This window comes from Nelumbo lutea, chromosome 1 (assembly GCF_056320005.1).
Source record: "Nelumbo lutea isolate HS-2025 chromosome 1, American lotus-T2T, whole genome shotgun sequence".
Classification (NCBI taxonomy): domain Eukaryota; kingdom Viridiplantae; phylum Streptophyta; class Magnoliopsida; order Proteales; family Nelumbonaceae; genus Nelumbo; species Nelumbo lutea.
The window spans coordinates 149,368,184-149,385,924 of record NC_142684.1 but is presented as its reverse complement, the minus strand read 5'-3'; the positions used below and the strand labels follow the sequence as shown (position 1 = coordinate 149,385,924).

At 37.6% G+C, this 17,741-nt stretch overlaps 1 protein-coding gene across 2 annotated transcripts; it reads right to left on the bottom strand.

The window, feature by feature from the left end:
• Positions 1 to 319: 319 nt before the first annotated feature.
• On the bottom strand, positions 320 to 5,674 carry LOC148878306 (cellulose synthase-like protein H1). 2 transcript variants are annotated; one of them, XM_088952659.1, is made up of 9 exons: positions 5,238 to 5,674; positions 4,717 to 5,047; positions 3,990 to 4,115; positions 3,763 to 3,879; positions 3,273 to 3,485; positions 2,964 to 3,108; positions 2,680 to 2,861; positions 2,229 to 2,579; positions 320 to 1,165 (listed from the first exon to the last, which is right to left on the bottom strand). In XM_088952659.1, exons 1-9 carry the CDS (start codon positions 5,492 to 5,494, stop codon positions 566 to 568), a joined length of 2,322 nt encoding a protein of 773 aa, XP_088808785.1. In that variant the 5' UTR covers positions 5,495 to 5,674; the 3' UTR covers positions 320 to 565. The 2 variants fall into 2 exon arrangements, with proteins under 2 accessions (XP_088808785.1, XP_088808786.1); XM_088952660.1 differs by having other exon boundaries at positions 2,680 to 2,828; positions 5,238 to 5,668.
• Positions 5,675 to 17,741: the final 12,067 nt, after the last annotated feature.

Here is a 17,741-nt window from a genome sequence, read left to right as displayed (position 1 = left end):
TCAGGATGGAAATTCCCAACTGAAGTTTAATAGATCATAGCCGAAACAGAAATCTAATGTAAACAAGTACTAGTGGTTTTTTATATGGCTTCCATTTATTTGATAAATGGTGCCATGTTATCGTCAAATCAGTATTTATCCTATCATATATGTTCATTCATAGGCATAGGTTTTGATAAAAGTTGGTCTTTATTTATGTGCATCCACGCCAATCATTGGAGGAAGTTTCATTTTAATACTTCTCCCAAGGTTAAGCATTTGTTCACTGTTCCACTTATGTGATACATAGTTATTTAGAAAAAAAAAATTTTACCAACCATTTTTTTTAAGACAAATCCAGTACAAACATTTATTTAATAAACCAAAACTATGCCAAGTGTTCATATATAAGTATTTTCTTCCTATCAGATGTAAAATGGGAAAGCTGACAAAACCCACGGGGAGAAAGAGAGCTGTATGGGTAGGTATCAACAAGAAACAAAATCATGATTTAATTTTCTGATTAATCAATAGGTCCTTGCCGTGAAATCATGATTTCATTGTCCTTGAGAAATACATGAATAATTTATCTTGGAGCGGGTAGAAATAGTAGGCAATTGCACAAAGTATGAATATAAGCCCCCAAAGATAAGTGCACGAACAGTAATGCCAAAGCAGCTGATTTGTATATGGTAGAGGTGGGAATTCCATAGATTCCCTTCCTGAAGAGACCTTTCAAGAATGGCAAGAAAGAAAGCACCACCCATATGCTGCAAATGATCTCTCCTAGCCCATACCCAGCTGACCCATTAATATTGAGCCATGACTGCACCCTTAGCAAACCAACCGCAAGTGCAGTCATGTGCACCAACAAAAGGGCCGTGCCAGGCACGAAGATTGGTGACTCGTCGAAGGTAAACACACCGGCATCGACCTCTGTGTCACTATCGTTGGGGGTATCCTGGTCTTTACGTGTAATTTCAAAGGTGGTCTCTGATAACCCTAAGAGCTTCAAAATGACACCTAAGAAACCAAATAGCCATGCAGTTGCAGATATTATCCTCGCCATTCTCTGATTGTTCCACCAAGCACGGATGGTCAGGCCACAGCGGAGGAACTCGGATAGAGTGTAGAGGTTGAAGGTGATAAAAAGAGCAACAGGGAGAAGAAATGCTGCTTCAGAGACCTGCATTCATGTAATAGTTTTCAATGATACGTGTATAGGAATTTCAATTACTCTTGGAGATGTTAGAATCTGTTTGATGATGGCTGAAGTTGTGAAAATGTTTTATTGTTTTTCCTTTTGATAAATAAGGGTCATTTAATAGAACACCTGCTACAGTTTTATGGATTTACTTAAACCTATCCTATAGTTTTCATTTTTATTAAAACACACCCTATAGTTTGCAACCTATTTACTTAATCAACCTTTACACTAAGAGGTGTTTGTTTTGCCATCTAGAAATAGTAACTGAGTGAAAAATGCTCATGAACATGAGCCTATGATTGTTTATTCCAAAATCACCCTTAACACTTCTTCGTACAAAAAAAAAAAGACCAAAGAGAACCAAATAGAGTGGTTTCTTGTGTCTTATTAGGGGCAAAATGATATTTTTAGTTCCTTTTAATTAAATTTATTTAATTGAAAATTATCATTTTCTATAATCACTTAATGGAAGGTTGATTAAGTAAATTGATTGTAAACTACTATAAGGTAAGTTTTAGTAAATCCCTATAGTGGTGTTTTAGTAAATTACCTAATAAATAAAATAATTATTTAACAAAATATTGTAAGGCTTTATAGTCAATCCAACTTCAGCTTAAAGTCTTTAAGCCATTAATTAAGTAGCTTGCAACAACCTAATTAATAAGTAATCCACTAAAAAGCAAAGCAATAAATCATTCAGTCCAGCCATTTCAGCCAGTATCAAATGGCCTCTTCAAGTTATTGTTAGAATGAGACGGGTGGTACCAGAGTGGGTTAGTCCAAAGTCCGATCCATTTTTGAATCTAGATCTTAGGAAATTATGCTATATTTGGTTTGAAGGAAAAAGCAGGAAAAGGAGAAGAAAGACAGGAAACTTATACAAGGTTTGTAAAGGTTACCCGATTTTTCCTTTTTTTTTTTTTTTCCTACATTTTACTTCAAACCAAACATACCATTAGTATAAAGTTGAAATGAGATGGTTGATTGGTTGAGTAGTATATAAATTTGAGACAGTAAGTAAAAGAGCTATATATATGTATACCGTGGGCAGGAATCGTTTGTTGGCGAAGATAGCATAGGAGGGCAGAAGTGCGTAGCATAGCTCAGGGACAGAGCGAATAGGCCACACGTTTAAGTAGAGATAGGCTAGACGTTGCCGAAACATGAGTCTTGTCGTTCTGAAGGGGAGAATGGGACTATAGTTGTTGAAGAGAACCTCTAAAAGACCGGTGGCCCATCTCTTCTGCTGAGTCATGCATGCGGGCCCACCGGAGGGTGCCCTGCCCAGGAATGCGGGTGGGTCCGGCGTCATGTAGGCGGAGTTCCAACCATTTGAATGGATTTTGAGTCCAGTGAGGACGTCTTCAGTTGTGGAACCGTATACCCAACCTACCTGCATAAAACAAAACAAAAGAGAGGACCACCACCGTTCACATTAATTTTCATACTGTCTAGTGTGTAGTGAGGATGTCTTTGGCGTGCCGTTGGTTCACCTTTGTGCCCCAGTAGGTGTCACGCTCATAGCCGCAACTAGCAACTTGAATTGCTGCCTCAAGTGTGGTCGAATCATCGAGTGCTGGAGGATCATCCATCTTTTCTTTGACCCCCGCCAGTATCTCAGATGCCGACTTCATGAATTCCACTGAATTCCCAAAGTTTGCCTTGAGTGATTTCTCTACCAAAACGATCGAAATGTCCAAATAATCAAGTGTAATTAATGACACAAAAGAAAATGGTTTTCATAGATGAAAACGGGATGGGAGGGCTTCTTTTCTACCATTCAATAATAGACGACTAAGCTTTCTTCCTAGGTTAATGTCTGCTTCATCCGGTGATAGTCCATATATTACTTTTCTTCTATGAAAGCATCCTGTTCCACCATAGAGGGCTCCTTGAATTCCTGCTATTCCACGCCCAGCAAACTGCATGCATGTCACAAGCATATATAACAATGTACGTATTTAGAGCAATTTCCGGCAATAAATCAATTAAGTAATGAGAAATTAACAAATGCATTTTCAGCTGAGCTTGTTGTTATGTTAGTTCAGGTAATTAGGAAGGTTGAAGTTGAAATTTAGTTACTCACTTCTTGTAAGACTATGAGTTGATTTCCAAATGGGTCATCCTTTAAGGTACCATAGAACACCTGCGGAAACTGAACGTATGCACTTTCTTTTTCTTGTTGGAAACCGAACAGTAGGCAGATTGCATGAAGAACAGTCTGGGGGTCGTTGGCGAACATGTCACAGTCGACGTTCAGCATGAAAGGGGAGTTCGTCATGACTCCCGATACTCTAGTCTGCTCATATATATGTAAATAAGATGGCTAAAGAAACCCATATCCGAAAGAATTATTTATGCACCTCGATCAGGAATTCAGGATCATCCTAGCTAGATTTCTAGCAATTAAGGATTAATTAAGCTCTGATTCTTAAAATCCAAATTATTGGGCAACAAATATAAAACCAAAACAATTCACCAGATGAATAAATTTCTTATTAATTTTATGTTTAAACGTGCGTCAAGGTCCTTTGGCTATTCATCTTGAGAGGGAGATCCAACTTATTTCATCTTACCAATACATTCATAGCTCCTGCTTTGTAGTGATGAGGATGCTTTGGCCGCTTCTCTCTGGACACATAAACGAGATGTGGTAACCCATCCGGAAGATTTCCCTTATTCTCCCATATAACCTATAAACGATCTACCAGGTAAGGGCCACCTATATATATATATATCTCAAGAATATATAATTTACTACAGAATTTGATGACCACAGGAGAACATACATAAAAAGATTTACCTTCACTATGCTTGGATGGTTTCTGCGATCTATTTTAGAGAAAGCTGCAAATTCCCCTGCTAGATCGCATGGAATGGGGCTTTCAACTACCTCTTCAATTCTTTGCTTAAGTTGTTCATATTCAATCTACACATGTGAAGATAAAAACCACGTTAACTTGTTCTCTTAACAGACAGCCTTTTTTTTTCCCTTTTGCTTATCCCAATTGACCCCTTTATACACCGTTTGCTGAAATTAAAGATGCAAGTGCAACATCATTAGCCAGGTTTGCCAAAAACCTGAAAGCGTTTCGGATTTGATTGAAAATCGGGTTAATGGATCAAAGTTAGAAAAGTATAAACCTGCAGATTTTGGAGCAATGGATCTCCTGCACACAAGAACTCTACCCACACCTACGCCCACTAGGCACCAATGTCTTGTGTGTAGGTGTGGTTATAATTCTTGACCCGAGAGAGATTTTTGACCCAACCCAAACTTTTTTTTTTATAAAAGTATAAAACCCAACCCAACCCGACCTAAAATGGTTCCATGAGAACCTTGATTGAAAGATTACTGTTAGCACTTGGAAGTATCCATGAAGAGCACGCAACCTCAGTCGACTCAAAAGGATAATAATCATCCTTTAAAATAAAAAAAAAAATCAAATAAAAACAGAATCCACAAAAAAAAAAAAAACCTAATCGAAACATTCATGGTGCTGCTGTGTGAAGTGGTGATACACACATACCTTCATCCTCTTCCAGTCGCCCCCGAAATCTGATGAAAGATCAACGGGTGATGCCTCAGGCTTGCCGGAAAAATATACAGAAGGGGCTCGTACTCGAATGTCATACTTCTTACAGAAAGGAACCCAGAGCTTGGCAAACTTAGATGCTTCAACGAGAGCAAAGAAGGTGAGTGGAGACGCACCATCATCCGAGATATAGCAGGCAAGCTTGTTAGCTGGGTAATCGAGAGCCAACAAGGAGAGTACAGTGTTTACAGTGATGATAGGCGGTTCAAGCACAGGATCTGCTGTTGTAACAAAAATATCTACCGGAGGAAGAAGCTCAACGCCCCTATTGAGGCATGACATAGATATTAGTTCGTCGCAGCAAAAAGAGTGGCTTAGCTTTAGCTCTCAGGTCTCAGCCAAAGCAAAAACATAACATACTACTAAGTTCTAAGTACTAACCTGCTCCTGCCTGCACACTTTAGTAATGATGAAATGATAAATATAAATGAAATTATTGAAATATTACTTAGTACCTTTGTAAGAGGCGCTCAGGATAAGTTCTGTATTCGAATTGATTCCATTTGATGTTCATATTAAGGACCCAGATGAAGGTAAACCAAGATTCACAGAGGAAAGCAAGAAGCCAAGGGACTCCATGGTTTCTGAGCGTTAGAAACCGATATAGGAGGAGGGAAAGCAAGAGGAAGAAGATGATGAGATCTTTGACTCTCTGCAGAATGTTCTTGCGAGGGATTCTGTGTTGGAGGGGAAGAGAGATGAGATTGGCCATGACCGTAAAAGAGAGTAGCTAACTCTTGGCTGACCTCATTATTTGGGCTTCTGTGTGTGCTACTCTTATAATGTTTTATAGTAATATGTCGTACTGTAGGCTTTCCTAAAGAAAAGTTGGAAGGTTTTCGAATTTCAGCAAATGCCAGTTGGTATGCAGAAATTTGGAAAAACCATGACATTGAGAGTTGAGACCACACGTCCGTCATCATGATATTGTGTTGGTAAAGCATCGTCATCACTACTGGGTCCCACCGCGTGCCATGAAGGGTTCCTCGTGAGGCTTTGTTAAAAGAATAGGTGTAATTGTGTAAATCGGGGCGTGCCGGGGGTCGTGTCAGGTACGGCACGATTATGTGCGACATGCTGTGTTGGGAGCTTTAGGTCCGTGGGTTAGTATGGTACGGAACAGTCGGTGGGACCCTATATATATAATAAATAATTGTTTTTTATTTTATTATATATATTATTTTATTTAATTATTCTATACATAGCTTTGGCTCGGTTCATGGTCTGGTCTAATTCAAGGCTCAACCCACATACCAGTATAGCCCATGGCACAGGCCCATGTGGGTTCAAGCCATTGGTCGTGTTAGGCTGACCCCAAAAATATCCCAGGAGAGGGAGGCAAAGCCCAGGACAACCCGTTTTATATCTCTAGGCGAAAGTAGCCAAATACTCGGGTGGACCTAACCCGACCACAATCTAGCTCAACCAAAGTTTTTACATAGGTTGGACTTGAGTTTTTAAAATTCAAGTTGGGTTTAGGCCAAATAAACAATCCTAATTTAAATAAAGGTTGGGTTTGAATTGAGCCTCTTCAACATCTTATGATATACATATTTACATGTTATCAGTCTATTCTACCTAGAAATTGGGCTATAGATCAACACGCCCAAGCCCAAGCCTAGCCTGAAATGTTGGATTAAGCTCGGGTTAGGCCTAAGTTGGTAAGCTTGGGACTAACCTTGAGACGGGCCAAGCTTGAACTTGAGGTTTGAAACTTAGGGTTGGGTTTGGGTTAACCTTTAACCTGACTCAACCGACTCAAGATACATCCCTAAGGAGCATTGTAACATTCTTAATTGTATTAGTTTTTATTTTTTATAAATTGTTTTAGTTTTTATTATATTTTGATTTAGTGTTTATTTTTGTTACTTTTAAAGGGATTAGGGGATTTTAAATTTATAATAATTAAGTTTAAAACTAATAATATTGTTAACTTTTTAATTTTATCAACAAATTTTTAGTATCGTTTTATTCTTAATGAATTTCAAATGGATATCAAATTACAAGATTTAATATTGAAACTAATATTTTCTTACTTTTTTGTTGTTTTGTTAATAAACAGGTATTATGTTGTAATAACTTTATTTTTAAACAAAAACTTGTATTAATAAACAAATTATTAAAATATTTTTTGTTAATTTATATTATTTTTTATCTATAATTTTTATTACATTATTAACTTAATTAGTTAACTAATTTATTATGTTATTAATTAATTAGTTAACAAATTAAATATGCTTTAGTAATTAAGTTATAATTAGTTAATTATATAATCATTTTCTAAGTTAACTAAATTTGTTAAGTTAATTAATGTAAATAAGAAACTTAATTTTAAATTTCCTACTTTAATTAATAAAAATAAGTTAACTAAATAAAAGTAATTGACTAAATAACCATGTACACGTTAGGCATATATAAAGTTAACAAATTAATTAATCTTAGTTAATTAATTTAATTTAATTCAATTGACGTAATGACTTTTAGCAAGTCAATGCAATAAATTGAATTAAAACTTATTTATTTTTGAAATGACCTAATTGAAGAATTATGTAATTAATGGCTTAATTATGTTATCATTAATTAACTAAGTAGTTTAATACTTTGAGAACTGTCAAAAAGGCCACTTCAATGGGTACCGTAGGAAAAATGACTTTTAGCACAGTCGAAATTGCGGCTAAAGGTCCCCAGAACTGCCGCTAGAAGCTTTATTGGCAGTTAAAAAATGCCGTTAAAACAGGTGTCCCTATTCCCTAATAATTCTAACGTCAGTTTTTGCGGTTGTCGGTAAAAAAAAATTGCCGCTAAAATTAGGGGGCATTTAGCGGTAGTCGTAAACTTCCACTAAAGACCAACTTCCAAGTGACAATTTTATCTTTAAGTAGTCCCGGTAAAGGGATGAATCGACTGCCGCTATATAAGTTTGGTGCGCTTTTCTTGGCACATTTTTTTTAACGACAGTCATGACTACCACAAATTCTCTTTGATTTTTTGCAAAGGTTATATATAGTGGTAGCTGTGATTGCCGCTAATTCTATATTTTTTTCATATAACCTATAATTATTTTCAATTATTTCTAATTTGCTTCGAATAACCTGTTTTCTTTACATTTATCTAAATTGAAATGAAATATAAAAATCAAAACATCAATTCGAAATAAAATTTAAAAGTCCATTCTACATTCAAAACATTTGAATTACAAATACATCTTAGTTTCAAATTGATAAACCCTTGAATACAAATTCCATCATCAATTCTCAAAATTCAAAATACTTGATTTTCAAAAACTTCTCCCAAAATCCAAGGAAGATGAATACCTGCACAAAGGATGAAAACAATAATAAATAAATTTACATAGAAAACCATAAAAAAGCTATCAAAGTTAACAATAAAAGGGCATAAATAAGCTATCAAAGCACATATTTAAGTAAAATGGTAAAGATTTAAAAGTCAAACATTTGCCTATACCCAAATAACAAGATGATAAATTGTTCAGGGTTCAATGCCTCCTCCAACAAGTATAGTATAAAGAACTGAATGAGGAATGAAAAAGAATTACACTTCAGATTTTACAAGGAGATATAAAATAAAAAAGCAATAGAATATTATTAAAACCAAAAGATAATGAAGAATGATATGAACAAATACCACTATTTAACCAAAGATATTTGTACATGAATGGGTATTTAATTAAAAACTTAAATGTAGCAAAAAGTATTAGATATAAGTTGCTAGAGACAGCAAATTAAGCATCACAAATGTAAATAAAAACAGAAATAAATCAACATTTTTATGTAAATAACAAAAGAAAAAAAAAACAAGAAACAGTTCATAAAAACCTAGTTTAAATTCATGGTCATCTGCCATGATAACGTCAGGTGAAGTATGAAACATGAGAATCCATGCTCCATTATGAAATAATGATTCAAAGATTACATTACACACAATATTATCTTAATTATTTTATAAAAATGTATTAAGTAGAACTGTTTAATAAACGTTGATACATATATAGTTGTCTTCGTGGATGTTCCTCTTGCAGCAGCCATGGCTTATTGATTTCCCTCACCCCTCTTTAGTTAGGCTTTTAGATCTGAATGATTTTCAACATTTTTGCTCGAATTCTATCGAGCGCTCTCTAATGTCTTCCAAATAGTTGGCAACACTTACCACTTTACAACAAACTAAGGTTTTTAAAATCAATTCGGACAATGAACCGGTCAGGGTCCAGTTCACGAGTTGAATGGTCGATTCGTTTTGACAAAAAAATAAAAAATAAAAAATGGTCAAAATCATTGAATGATTCAAACGGTTCAACCACTCGGGGTCAATGATTTATTGACCAAATCAATGTTTTTGACAAAAATCCAGTTTTAAAGAAAAATAGAACCAGTCACCTTATCGGTTCTCAATTTTTCCAATCCGACTGTCCAGTCCAATCCAATTTTGAAAACCATGCTACAAATACAAACAGGAAAATAAGTGCACTTTTCTTGGGTTTCCAAAAATGAAAATATCCCCTGGAGAGCCATATTACCCTAATTTTTTTTTTCGAAATAAGCCTGAAAATTTGCCATCATAGGCACATTTTACCCTAATTGACTTACACAAGGAGCAAGAAAGCTACACCAACCAAAATAAGCACACTTTGGAGCGGTGGTCCTATCTCCTAACATAGCCAATTCAATTGCTGCTCTTTCTTTTTTCTAAATTTCATTTTTCTGTGGTGAGTGTTGATCCTCGCCAAACTTCTCTCGAGATGAGTCTCGTTTAGAAGTTTTTTTCACTTTTTTTTTTATGTAAATATTAATCATTTGCACTCAACTACCCCCTATATAAGTTGGGTGAAAGGGAAGGAAGGAGGGCTATTCTATTTGTTGTTTTCTGTTTACGGGTGGGAGAGTTTGATTGATGTAGGTTGAAATTTGAGCTGGTTTCAATTCCGGATTTTTTTTGCCTTCTCGTGCTGTTTGTTAGTTTACAATTGAATTATTTTCCTTCTCCGTCCAACATGTAATAAAAAAAAAAAAAAGATTTTGGAACAGAGGGAGAGAAGAGTTCTTACTGTATTGTGGGGAGTTGAACAACTAGCCTGATTGCGTGATTATTGATGTAACGCAATCCGGCTGCTCCTTCTAAGAGATGATCTGGCTATCAGTAACTATGGACTAGATGGACCTGCAAGAGATGATCTCACAATCAGGGTTGTTTATCCAGCGGAGTCGCTCTGATGCTTAAGTTAGCACTTAGTTGCAAGTTTGAAGATGATAATAGATTGTGAGAGAGCTAGAGAGCAGAGATCACGCATACCTTCGTCCATTGGGGGTGAGGTCTTTATATACTGGAGTCCTCGCGGGTTTGGTGGAGTAGTTCCTGGATCCACGTTGTGACGGGATCTGTTTTCGTGTTAGTTGGGGATAATGCCACCAACCGGTAAGGTTGCCCATTTCCACCTGAACCAGAGAATGGGTGAGCTAATATAGCCGTTACAAGGTACGATCCCATAAGATGCGGGGTATGATGGCGAGATCCTTGGAATTACCACGCGGCGGTTGGTCTGGCTAGGAAGCGAGCTGCCCGTAAGGTGCCAGGCTGCATGGTGGTGAGCTACCTAGTGACAAGCTGCTTGGTGGCGAGCTGCCTGTGAAGTGTCAGGCTGCTTGGTGGCAAGCTGCCTGTGAAGTGTCGGGCTACTTGGTGGCGAGCTGCCTAGTGGCGAGCTGCCTGTGAAGTGTCGGGCTGCTTGGTGGCGAGCTGCCTATGATGTGTCGGGCTGCACCTAGTTGTCATGAGGTGCCATGTGTCACAATGTCATTGGAGGGCCAAATCTGCCCTCATCATTTGCCCCCCACTCCCGAGCTGAAAGTAATTCAACAAAGGGAGTAGATTTCTCCTTTTGGCTCGGAATCCGATGAGCTCGTAAGCGCTGATTCAATTCCTTAGGCTCTGGGAGCGACTCACAGTCCACTCCTGGATTTTGCCCATGCCAAAGAGGCGACTGGGTTTTATGTGGTGCTAAGGTCTCTGCCAGTTCGGTACTTTAGCCCTTAGGCGCTGGGAGCGACTTCTAATCCACTCTCCTTGATTTTTCCCATGCCGAAAAGGTGACTGGGTCTTATGTGCCCATGCCAAGGAGGCGACTGAGACTAGTTCACCCATGCCGAAGAGGCAACCGGGTCTTATATGCCCATGCCAAGGAGGCAACTAGGACTAGTTCGCCCATGCCGAAGAGGTGACTGGGACTTATGTGATGAGGAAGTCTTTTATCAGTTGTCAGTTCGCACCTGGGCCAGGCCGCCAGGTCAGCGCATATGCCAGGCTGCCATGCTGCCAGGCCGCGCGCAGGTCACCAGGCTGCGCCAGGCCACCGGATGGGCGCCTTAGAGCTATGATTGCACTGCATCAGCCTCGTGATGCCAGTCACCCACTCCTACAAGAAGCTACTAGGAGCTCGACCTTCGAGGGCAGCACTACTAACTTTAGGTCGCCAGCTCGCACGAGAGCCTTGGAAGGCTCAACCAGCAAGGGCACCCATGCAGTCCGTTGGCCACCAACTCCCATGGAAGCCACAAAGAGCTCATCTTTGTAGATGGGACATCACGAAGAGGACTGACGAGGTTTTATCTAAATTGAAAGTAAAGTCGGTAGAGCTGCTTAGTCTGTTAGCTTCCTGCATAGTCTTTGAGTTCATAAAAAATGAAAACTAGAAAGTGAGAGCTTTAGTTTCTAAAAGGTGAGAACTTAGCTTTCTAGACGAAGAGGATTTCATCGTTCAGAAGATGAGAACTTAAGCGTATCCCACATAACCATAGAGGGTTCAACAAATGTTGCGCTGACTACAGGAGGGAGTGGCGTGTTCACTTGTGCAGTCACTTGGGGCATCGTCAGCGCTGGAACCCCAGCCGCAGTAAGCGGTATGGTGTACTGACCTATGCGGACAGAGAGGAACTGAGGTTGCCCCTCGGAGACATTCACTTCATTGTTTTGTCCGGTCGTTGCTGAAGGAAGCCATGGATTTGTTTCTGAGCTTGAGATTTTTGAATGGAGACAAGGGCTTTTAGTAGTAGTTTCCCACAGACGGCACCAAATGATGTAGCATAATCCGGCTACTTCCTGTAGGAGATGATCTGGCTACCAGCAACGACAGGATAGATGGACCTACAAGAGATGAATCAGAGAACTCGGGGTTGTTTACCAGGCGGGGTCGCTCTGATGCTTAAGTTAGCACTTAGTTGCGAGCTTGAAGATGATAATGGATTGTGAGAGAGCTAAAGAGCAGAGATCACGCATACCTTCGCCCCTAGGGGGTGAGGTCTTTATATACTGGAGTCCTCGCGGGTTTGGTGGAGTAGTTCTTGTATCCCCGTTGTGATGGGATTTATTTCCGTGTTAGTTGGGGATAACGCCACCAACCGGTAAGGTTGCCCATTTCCACCTAAATCAGGGAGTGGATGAGCTAATATAGCCGTTACAAGGTACAATCCCGTAAGACGCGGGGTACGATGGTGAGATCCTTGGAATCACCACGTGGCGATCGATCTGATTGGGAAGCGAGTTGCCCGTAAGGTGTCGGGTTGCACGTTGGCGAGCTGCCTAGTGGCGAGCTACCTATGAGTTGTCCAACTGCTTGGTGGCGAGCTGCCTAGTGGCAAACTGCCTGTGAAGTGTCGGGCTGCTTGGTGGCGAGCTGCCTGTGAGGTGCCAAGCTGCTTGGTGGCGAGCTACCTATGAAGTGTCGGGCTGCCAGTGAAGTGCCAATCTACTTGGTGGCAAGCTGCCTGTGATGTGCCGGGCTGCACCTATTTGTCGAGGTGCCATGTGTCATAATGTCAATGGAGGGCCAAATCCACCCTCATCAATTATCATTCGGAATTATTACACTGGCGGCACTCAGATGTTGTTTTATTCTTAAGGCAAGTTTAGAATGAATATAAATACAAATTTGTATAGTGCAAATATCTATAAAATAATACGAAATTTAAGGTTTTTCATTTTACATATTTGTATATATTCCTTCCAAACTAAGCCTAAACTTCTTTTCTTTCTCTTTTTATCTTTTCATTACTTGAGGTTTTTCATTTAGGCTGTGTTTGGCTTTAAGGAAAAAATAAAAAAAAAAGTAAAAAAAATGTATACAAGATTTATAAGGTTTTCCTTCAAATGAAACATAATCTAAAATAAACTTTCATACTTTGCAATACATACACCTATATTTACATTCTTCTGTATGTGTGAGTTTTTGGTTATGGGTTTGAAAACCAATTGGTTCTGTTCACATGGACTTGTCTGTTCTGGGGTGAGTGTTGATCCCCTTTTTAATGATCAACTGACCACGTCAATCATGCCCATGGGGATACTTTTGCAAGTGAAGAAATTAATAAATAATTCCTAACAGATCAGACCTTAAGAATGGGACCCATGAAGGAAAACATTGGCCACTGATGGGTCAACATACGTCTTTTTCATCATCCATGTGATAAGTACCCACAAGGGATAGATGAGAGTGATGATTAACATAGTTGAAAAATACTTGATTCCATAGAGTTGATTTAATCAGTTTGTCCCAGCCTTTTTAGGGCAGCATGTTCCACATTGACCACACAAATTAATTGACATGCTTTCTGTTTGGTTTGTACAATTGATTTTCTTAGCGTGAAAAATTAGAAATAAAAGCATGATTGTACTTAGAATTTAAATAAGCTTACATACAATGATTAAGGTATCGATGATACTCCCGGTATGGGGCGGTTGTATTGCATCATATCGGTGGATATGATCTGATACACATCGATATGGAGGTGAATCCGTGTCTAATTTGGTAAAATTGTATATTGAGTACTTTTGGATTGTTTTTTATCTTTAATACAAGTTAAAAAATAGTAATATGAAAACTGAAATAAATAATTTAAGATTTAATTTTTCCAAAAAATTTAATAAAAACTAAATGTTATAAAAATAATATATTTCATCTACCTTAGCTTATTTGTATATTTTATTTTACACATAATTATATGTTAAAAATGAAAACATAGTTATTATTTGAAAAAATAGAGTTATTATATAAAGATACTAGATAAATAATGGAAAACAGAAAATTATAAATATAAAAACTGAAATGAATAATTTAAGATTTAATTTTTCAAAATAATTTAATAAAAAAATTAAATATAATTTATGTTATCTACCTTAAATGGTTTATTTGTTTTATTTTACAATTATGTGTAAAATAAAAACATTATACGTTAAAAATGAAACCATATTTATTATTTCAAAAATAGTTGTTATTTAAATAAAATACTAAATTAATAAATATTCCAAAAATAATAATAAAAATTGAAAATTATAATTATAAAATTGAAAGAGTGATAATTATTGTACAATGTTTGAATGTTCTAGAGTCCCGATATTGTTTATTGTAATATTTCTCTTCATATAACCTATTGAAGTATCATGTGTTTATATCTTATTCATAGATAATTCAGCTTTTGGTTTAGTATGATTAATGTATTTATGTGATTTGTATGTATTTCATTAGCGTATCCAAGCATTTTTATATCTTTCGTTCGTATCCATGCGTATATCCATATCCGTATCCGTATTCATATCTCTATCCAACTTATCCAATATGATACTCGATACCAATACTTTGATCCTTAGTTACCTAAACAATGTTGGGCTTGTGTCATGAAGTAGCATCCTGTCGATCGACATGTTGCGATGCTTTATGAGGTGCACTCAATCGATCCCAGTGATCCAGATCGAGGCAAACCAACGGCGTAGATTAGGCGCCGCCCTCTGATAGCTCGGGAAGACGAAATGACTCCACCGCCCTATGCACGCGCATGCTCTCGGGAGACGAAACGACGCTTCCACTAACTCATCTCAAAAACGGTATGAGCTCCATATTGCTCGATTCACCCAAAACCGATTGCACCCTGGGTCATTCAGATCAGAGAAATACACTTAAGGAGTTCCTCAACCAAAGACTTTAGAGCTTTTCCATGCCACACCACGACCGATCACCACACTCCTTGCCTTCAGAACTAGGGGAGTGGAGTTTGGGTTTTGGTTAAGTTGGCCCTAGGTGCCACGTGTCACCTCCGCGGCCGTCTTATCTCTTTGGCCATGTGGGCACCACGTAAGATGGATAAGTGCAACCAAGAAAGGAGAACCCCGTACAGGGAGGGCAACTTTGCCTGGGATTAGGTCTGATCCCGAAGACCTCGACAAACAACCTCATCCCGACAACCCTAGAAGATTCATCCGAATCAGACATGGATCTTTAGCTATAATTTGGTAACCTCTGCTCAAGATAAGGGACTTTGGACTCTCCAGCCTTCACATTGTTACTTTGCCTTTGCTCCGACCAACAAATTTCTCTTAATTGCTTGACCCGACCACCTATTCTTCTTATTGACTTGAGCATCAAAGTGTCTACCTAGGGAATATAAAGTCGGGCCTCTTATCACTTCTTGTTTTAGAACTTACTACATGGCTTCGTCCTTCCACCTTGGCCTCACCAGTTGGCAAGATTATTTGGCTGTGACCTTAGTTCGGGATACATTGGATCGAACAACATCAACATACATATAGGAAAAAGCCTTGAGTGATGTCCAAGTAGGTTATAAATTAAGAGGTATGGGACCAATCAGATTTTGACTATTTTATTTTTGTCATGGAAAGACAATGGTTGAACCAAAAGGTTGATATTGAAGTAATGTTACATGTATTGTGCAATAAATGATGTTATGAGTTTTATTATTTTTCTCATGGAATCAAAGTTTAAAGTATCCAAATCACAAAGTGTATCAGAAAGACAATTCTAAGAGACATATCAGGATATGCTTTGAATAATACAGACTAAAATCACCATGATTAGGCATAAAGCAAACCCAAGAAAAATACCTTATTCCCTAGATGTTGTCTAGACACCTTGACAACCATAAGTACAACTACAACCGGTAAGAACGAAAATGCAGAAATGTTATTTTTTCTTTTAAATTCAACATTTGTGGTGCATGTAAATGAATTGCCACTTAAAAATCAAAACAACATGTTCCAAAAACATCAGATTATGGCTATTTTCAGAGGACAAGTTACATTAGCTTCATAGAAACCATCAGGTTCTAGCTTCCACAGGTCAAATTTCTATATTTCCATGCATGAAAGAGTTTATTCCATTTTCAAAAGTATCAGGTTAACTTTAGATAAAAAAGGTATTGACTTGGATCATAAAGATTCAATTTGTTCTAAGATAGAAAGTAGAAGTCTTACATTATGCAGGAAAAAAACTTTACCTCCCCAACATTTAAAACAATGTCTATTGCCAGCTCAGATGCAACATATCTGCATCAACAGTTTAACCATGCCAAGAACATGAGATGACATTGCAACTTAATAAAAGTTTGGAAGCACATAAAACTTTAATAGGATATATTTGAAATTTGCATATGGAAGAAGAAAACAAAAGCTCAGTTGTACTAATCTCAATGACTTGCAAATTCATCGCACCTAGCATTTGGCACCTTACTTAGAGTCATATTAAATTCAGCAAACTAGACGAACATGCCTATGAACTTATGTATATATTGCATGCAAGCTTAAGGAAACTAACAGAATATCTAAGAAACCAAAATTGCAATGCAAAATAAGCCCTCCTTGTTTTTTCTTGTGTGGTAGGAATGGGATGAGCCTTAGCCTTAGGCTCGAAACTCAGTTTAGATCAAGCCGAATCAAGTTTTTTATGAGCTGAGCTCAAATAGTAAGTAAAAACCTCGGCTCGTAGCCACCTTACAAAGTCTATGTTGTATGTTCTCATAAGGAAGCAATTAACCTAACCATGTTTTTGTTTTGAGAAGCAAAAACGAGTTGGGTTTCTTTAAAAAAAAAACAATTCATGTTTTTAAATCCACCAAAATGATTTTTCTTTTTGAATAAAAGAAAAGTTGGAATGCATATATCGTATGATTTATGAAAGATTATGAGACATGTTGTATGATTTAAAACAAAAAGATGTTCTTCAAACTAGAAATTAAAGAGCATGCTTTTTCTTTGAGTTTTAGGGTCTATTTGGGAAGAGTGCAAACACTAGTCCCTTTCATATATGCACTCTAATTTAGTTTCCCAGCTGTTTAGGAACGATGCATTTGTGCGTTGAACATGACAACAAAACACAAATTCCAAGACGTGTACATTCAAAATGAGAGTAAAGCTGTGTACGGTTGCAGTCCTTTATTTATAGTAGTACAAATGCATGAAAGTGCAAATGTAAAAAATACAAATTTTTATTTAATTTTATTTTGGGTTTTACTTTATTCTGCTTCATATCTTAATTTACTACATTTGTATTGCAATCAAACAAAATAAATTAAAGTTTAAAACATAAATAACTCAGAATTTACACTTAAATCATTTGCACTCCCAATGACAGGAGCCTGTATTTGCATTTTGTGGGTTGGGGAGTCGTAGGATCTCCCAGCGTGTACTCCTTGTATACCTTCTTTTTTTTTCTTCATTTTATAAATCATACTTTATCCTTTTCCAAAACAAAATGCTTTAACACCTCAAGTGCCAATTGTGAACAAAGAAATTCCCATCAGCCGATTGCCAATTCTCATTTAGACACGTAGATAACCATTGCTCCTTATACACGCAAACCTGTAATTTATTAACACGTCGACGTTCCCACCATTTTCACTTTCAGTGCTCCAAACTCCTCAAGACTATTGGCTATTGGACCAAGCAGTCCAGACCACCATATATATCTTTATCATCCTGAGTCCTGGCCCATTCGGTGGGGTGTTCGTGTCGAGAGAGATGGATTGAGATTGTGTGGAGATAGATGACCGAACTGGTATATGTATGCAAAAGCAACAATCTCATCCATTCATGCCGATTTTTATCGAAACTCAATTTAGAAACGTAGCCCAACTGGTTCAAAAAAGGTGAAAAGGATGAGAGAC

What these genes read in the sequence shown, in the direction of transcription:
- LOC148878306 (XM_088952659.1), bottom strand. Translation starts at nt 5,494, where the DNA reads ATGGCCAATCTCATCTCTCTTCCCCTCCAACACAGAATCCCTCGCAAG. An exon ending in ACACCTACTGGGGCACAAAG is followed by an intron (nt 2,580 to 2,679) that starts GTGAACCAACGG and finishes TGTTTTATGCAG; the next exon opens with GTAGGTTGGGTATACGGTTC. An exon ending in ACAAACGATTCCTGCCCACG is followed by an intron (nt 1,166 to 2,228) that starts GTATACATATAT and finishes ACATGAATGCAG; the next exon opens with GTCTCTGAAGCAGCATTTCT.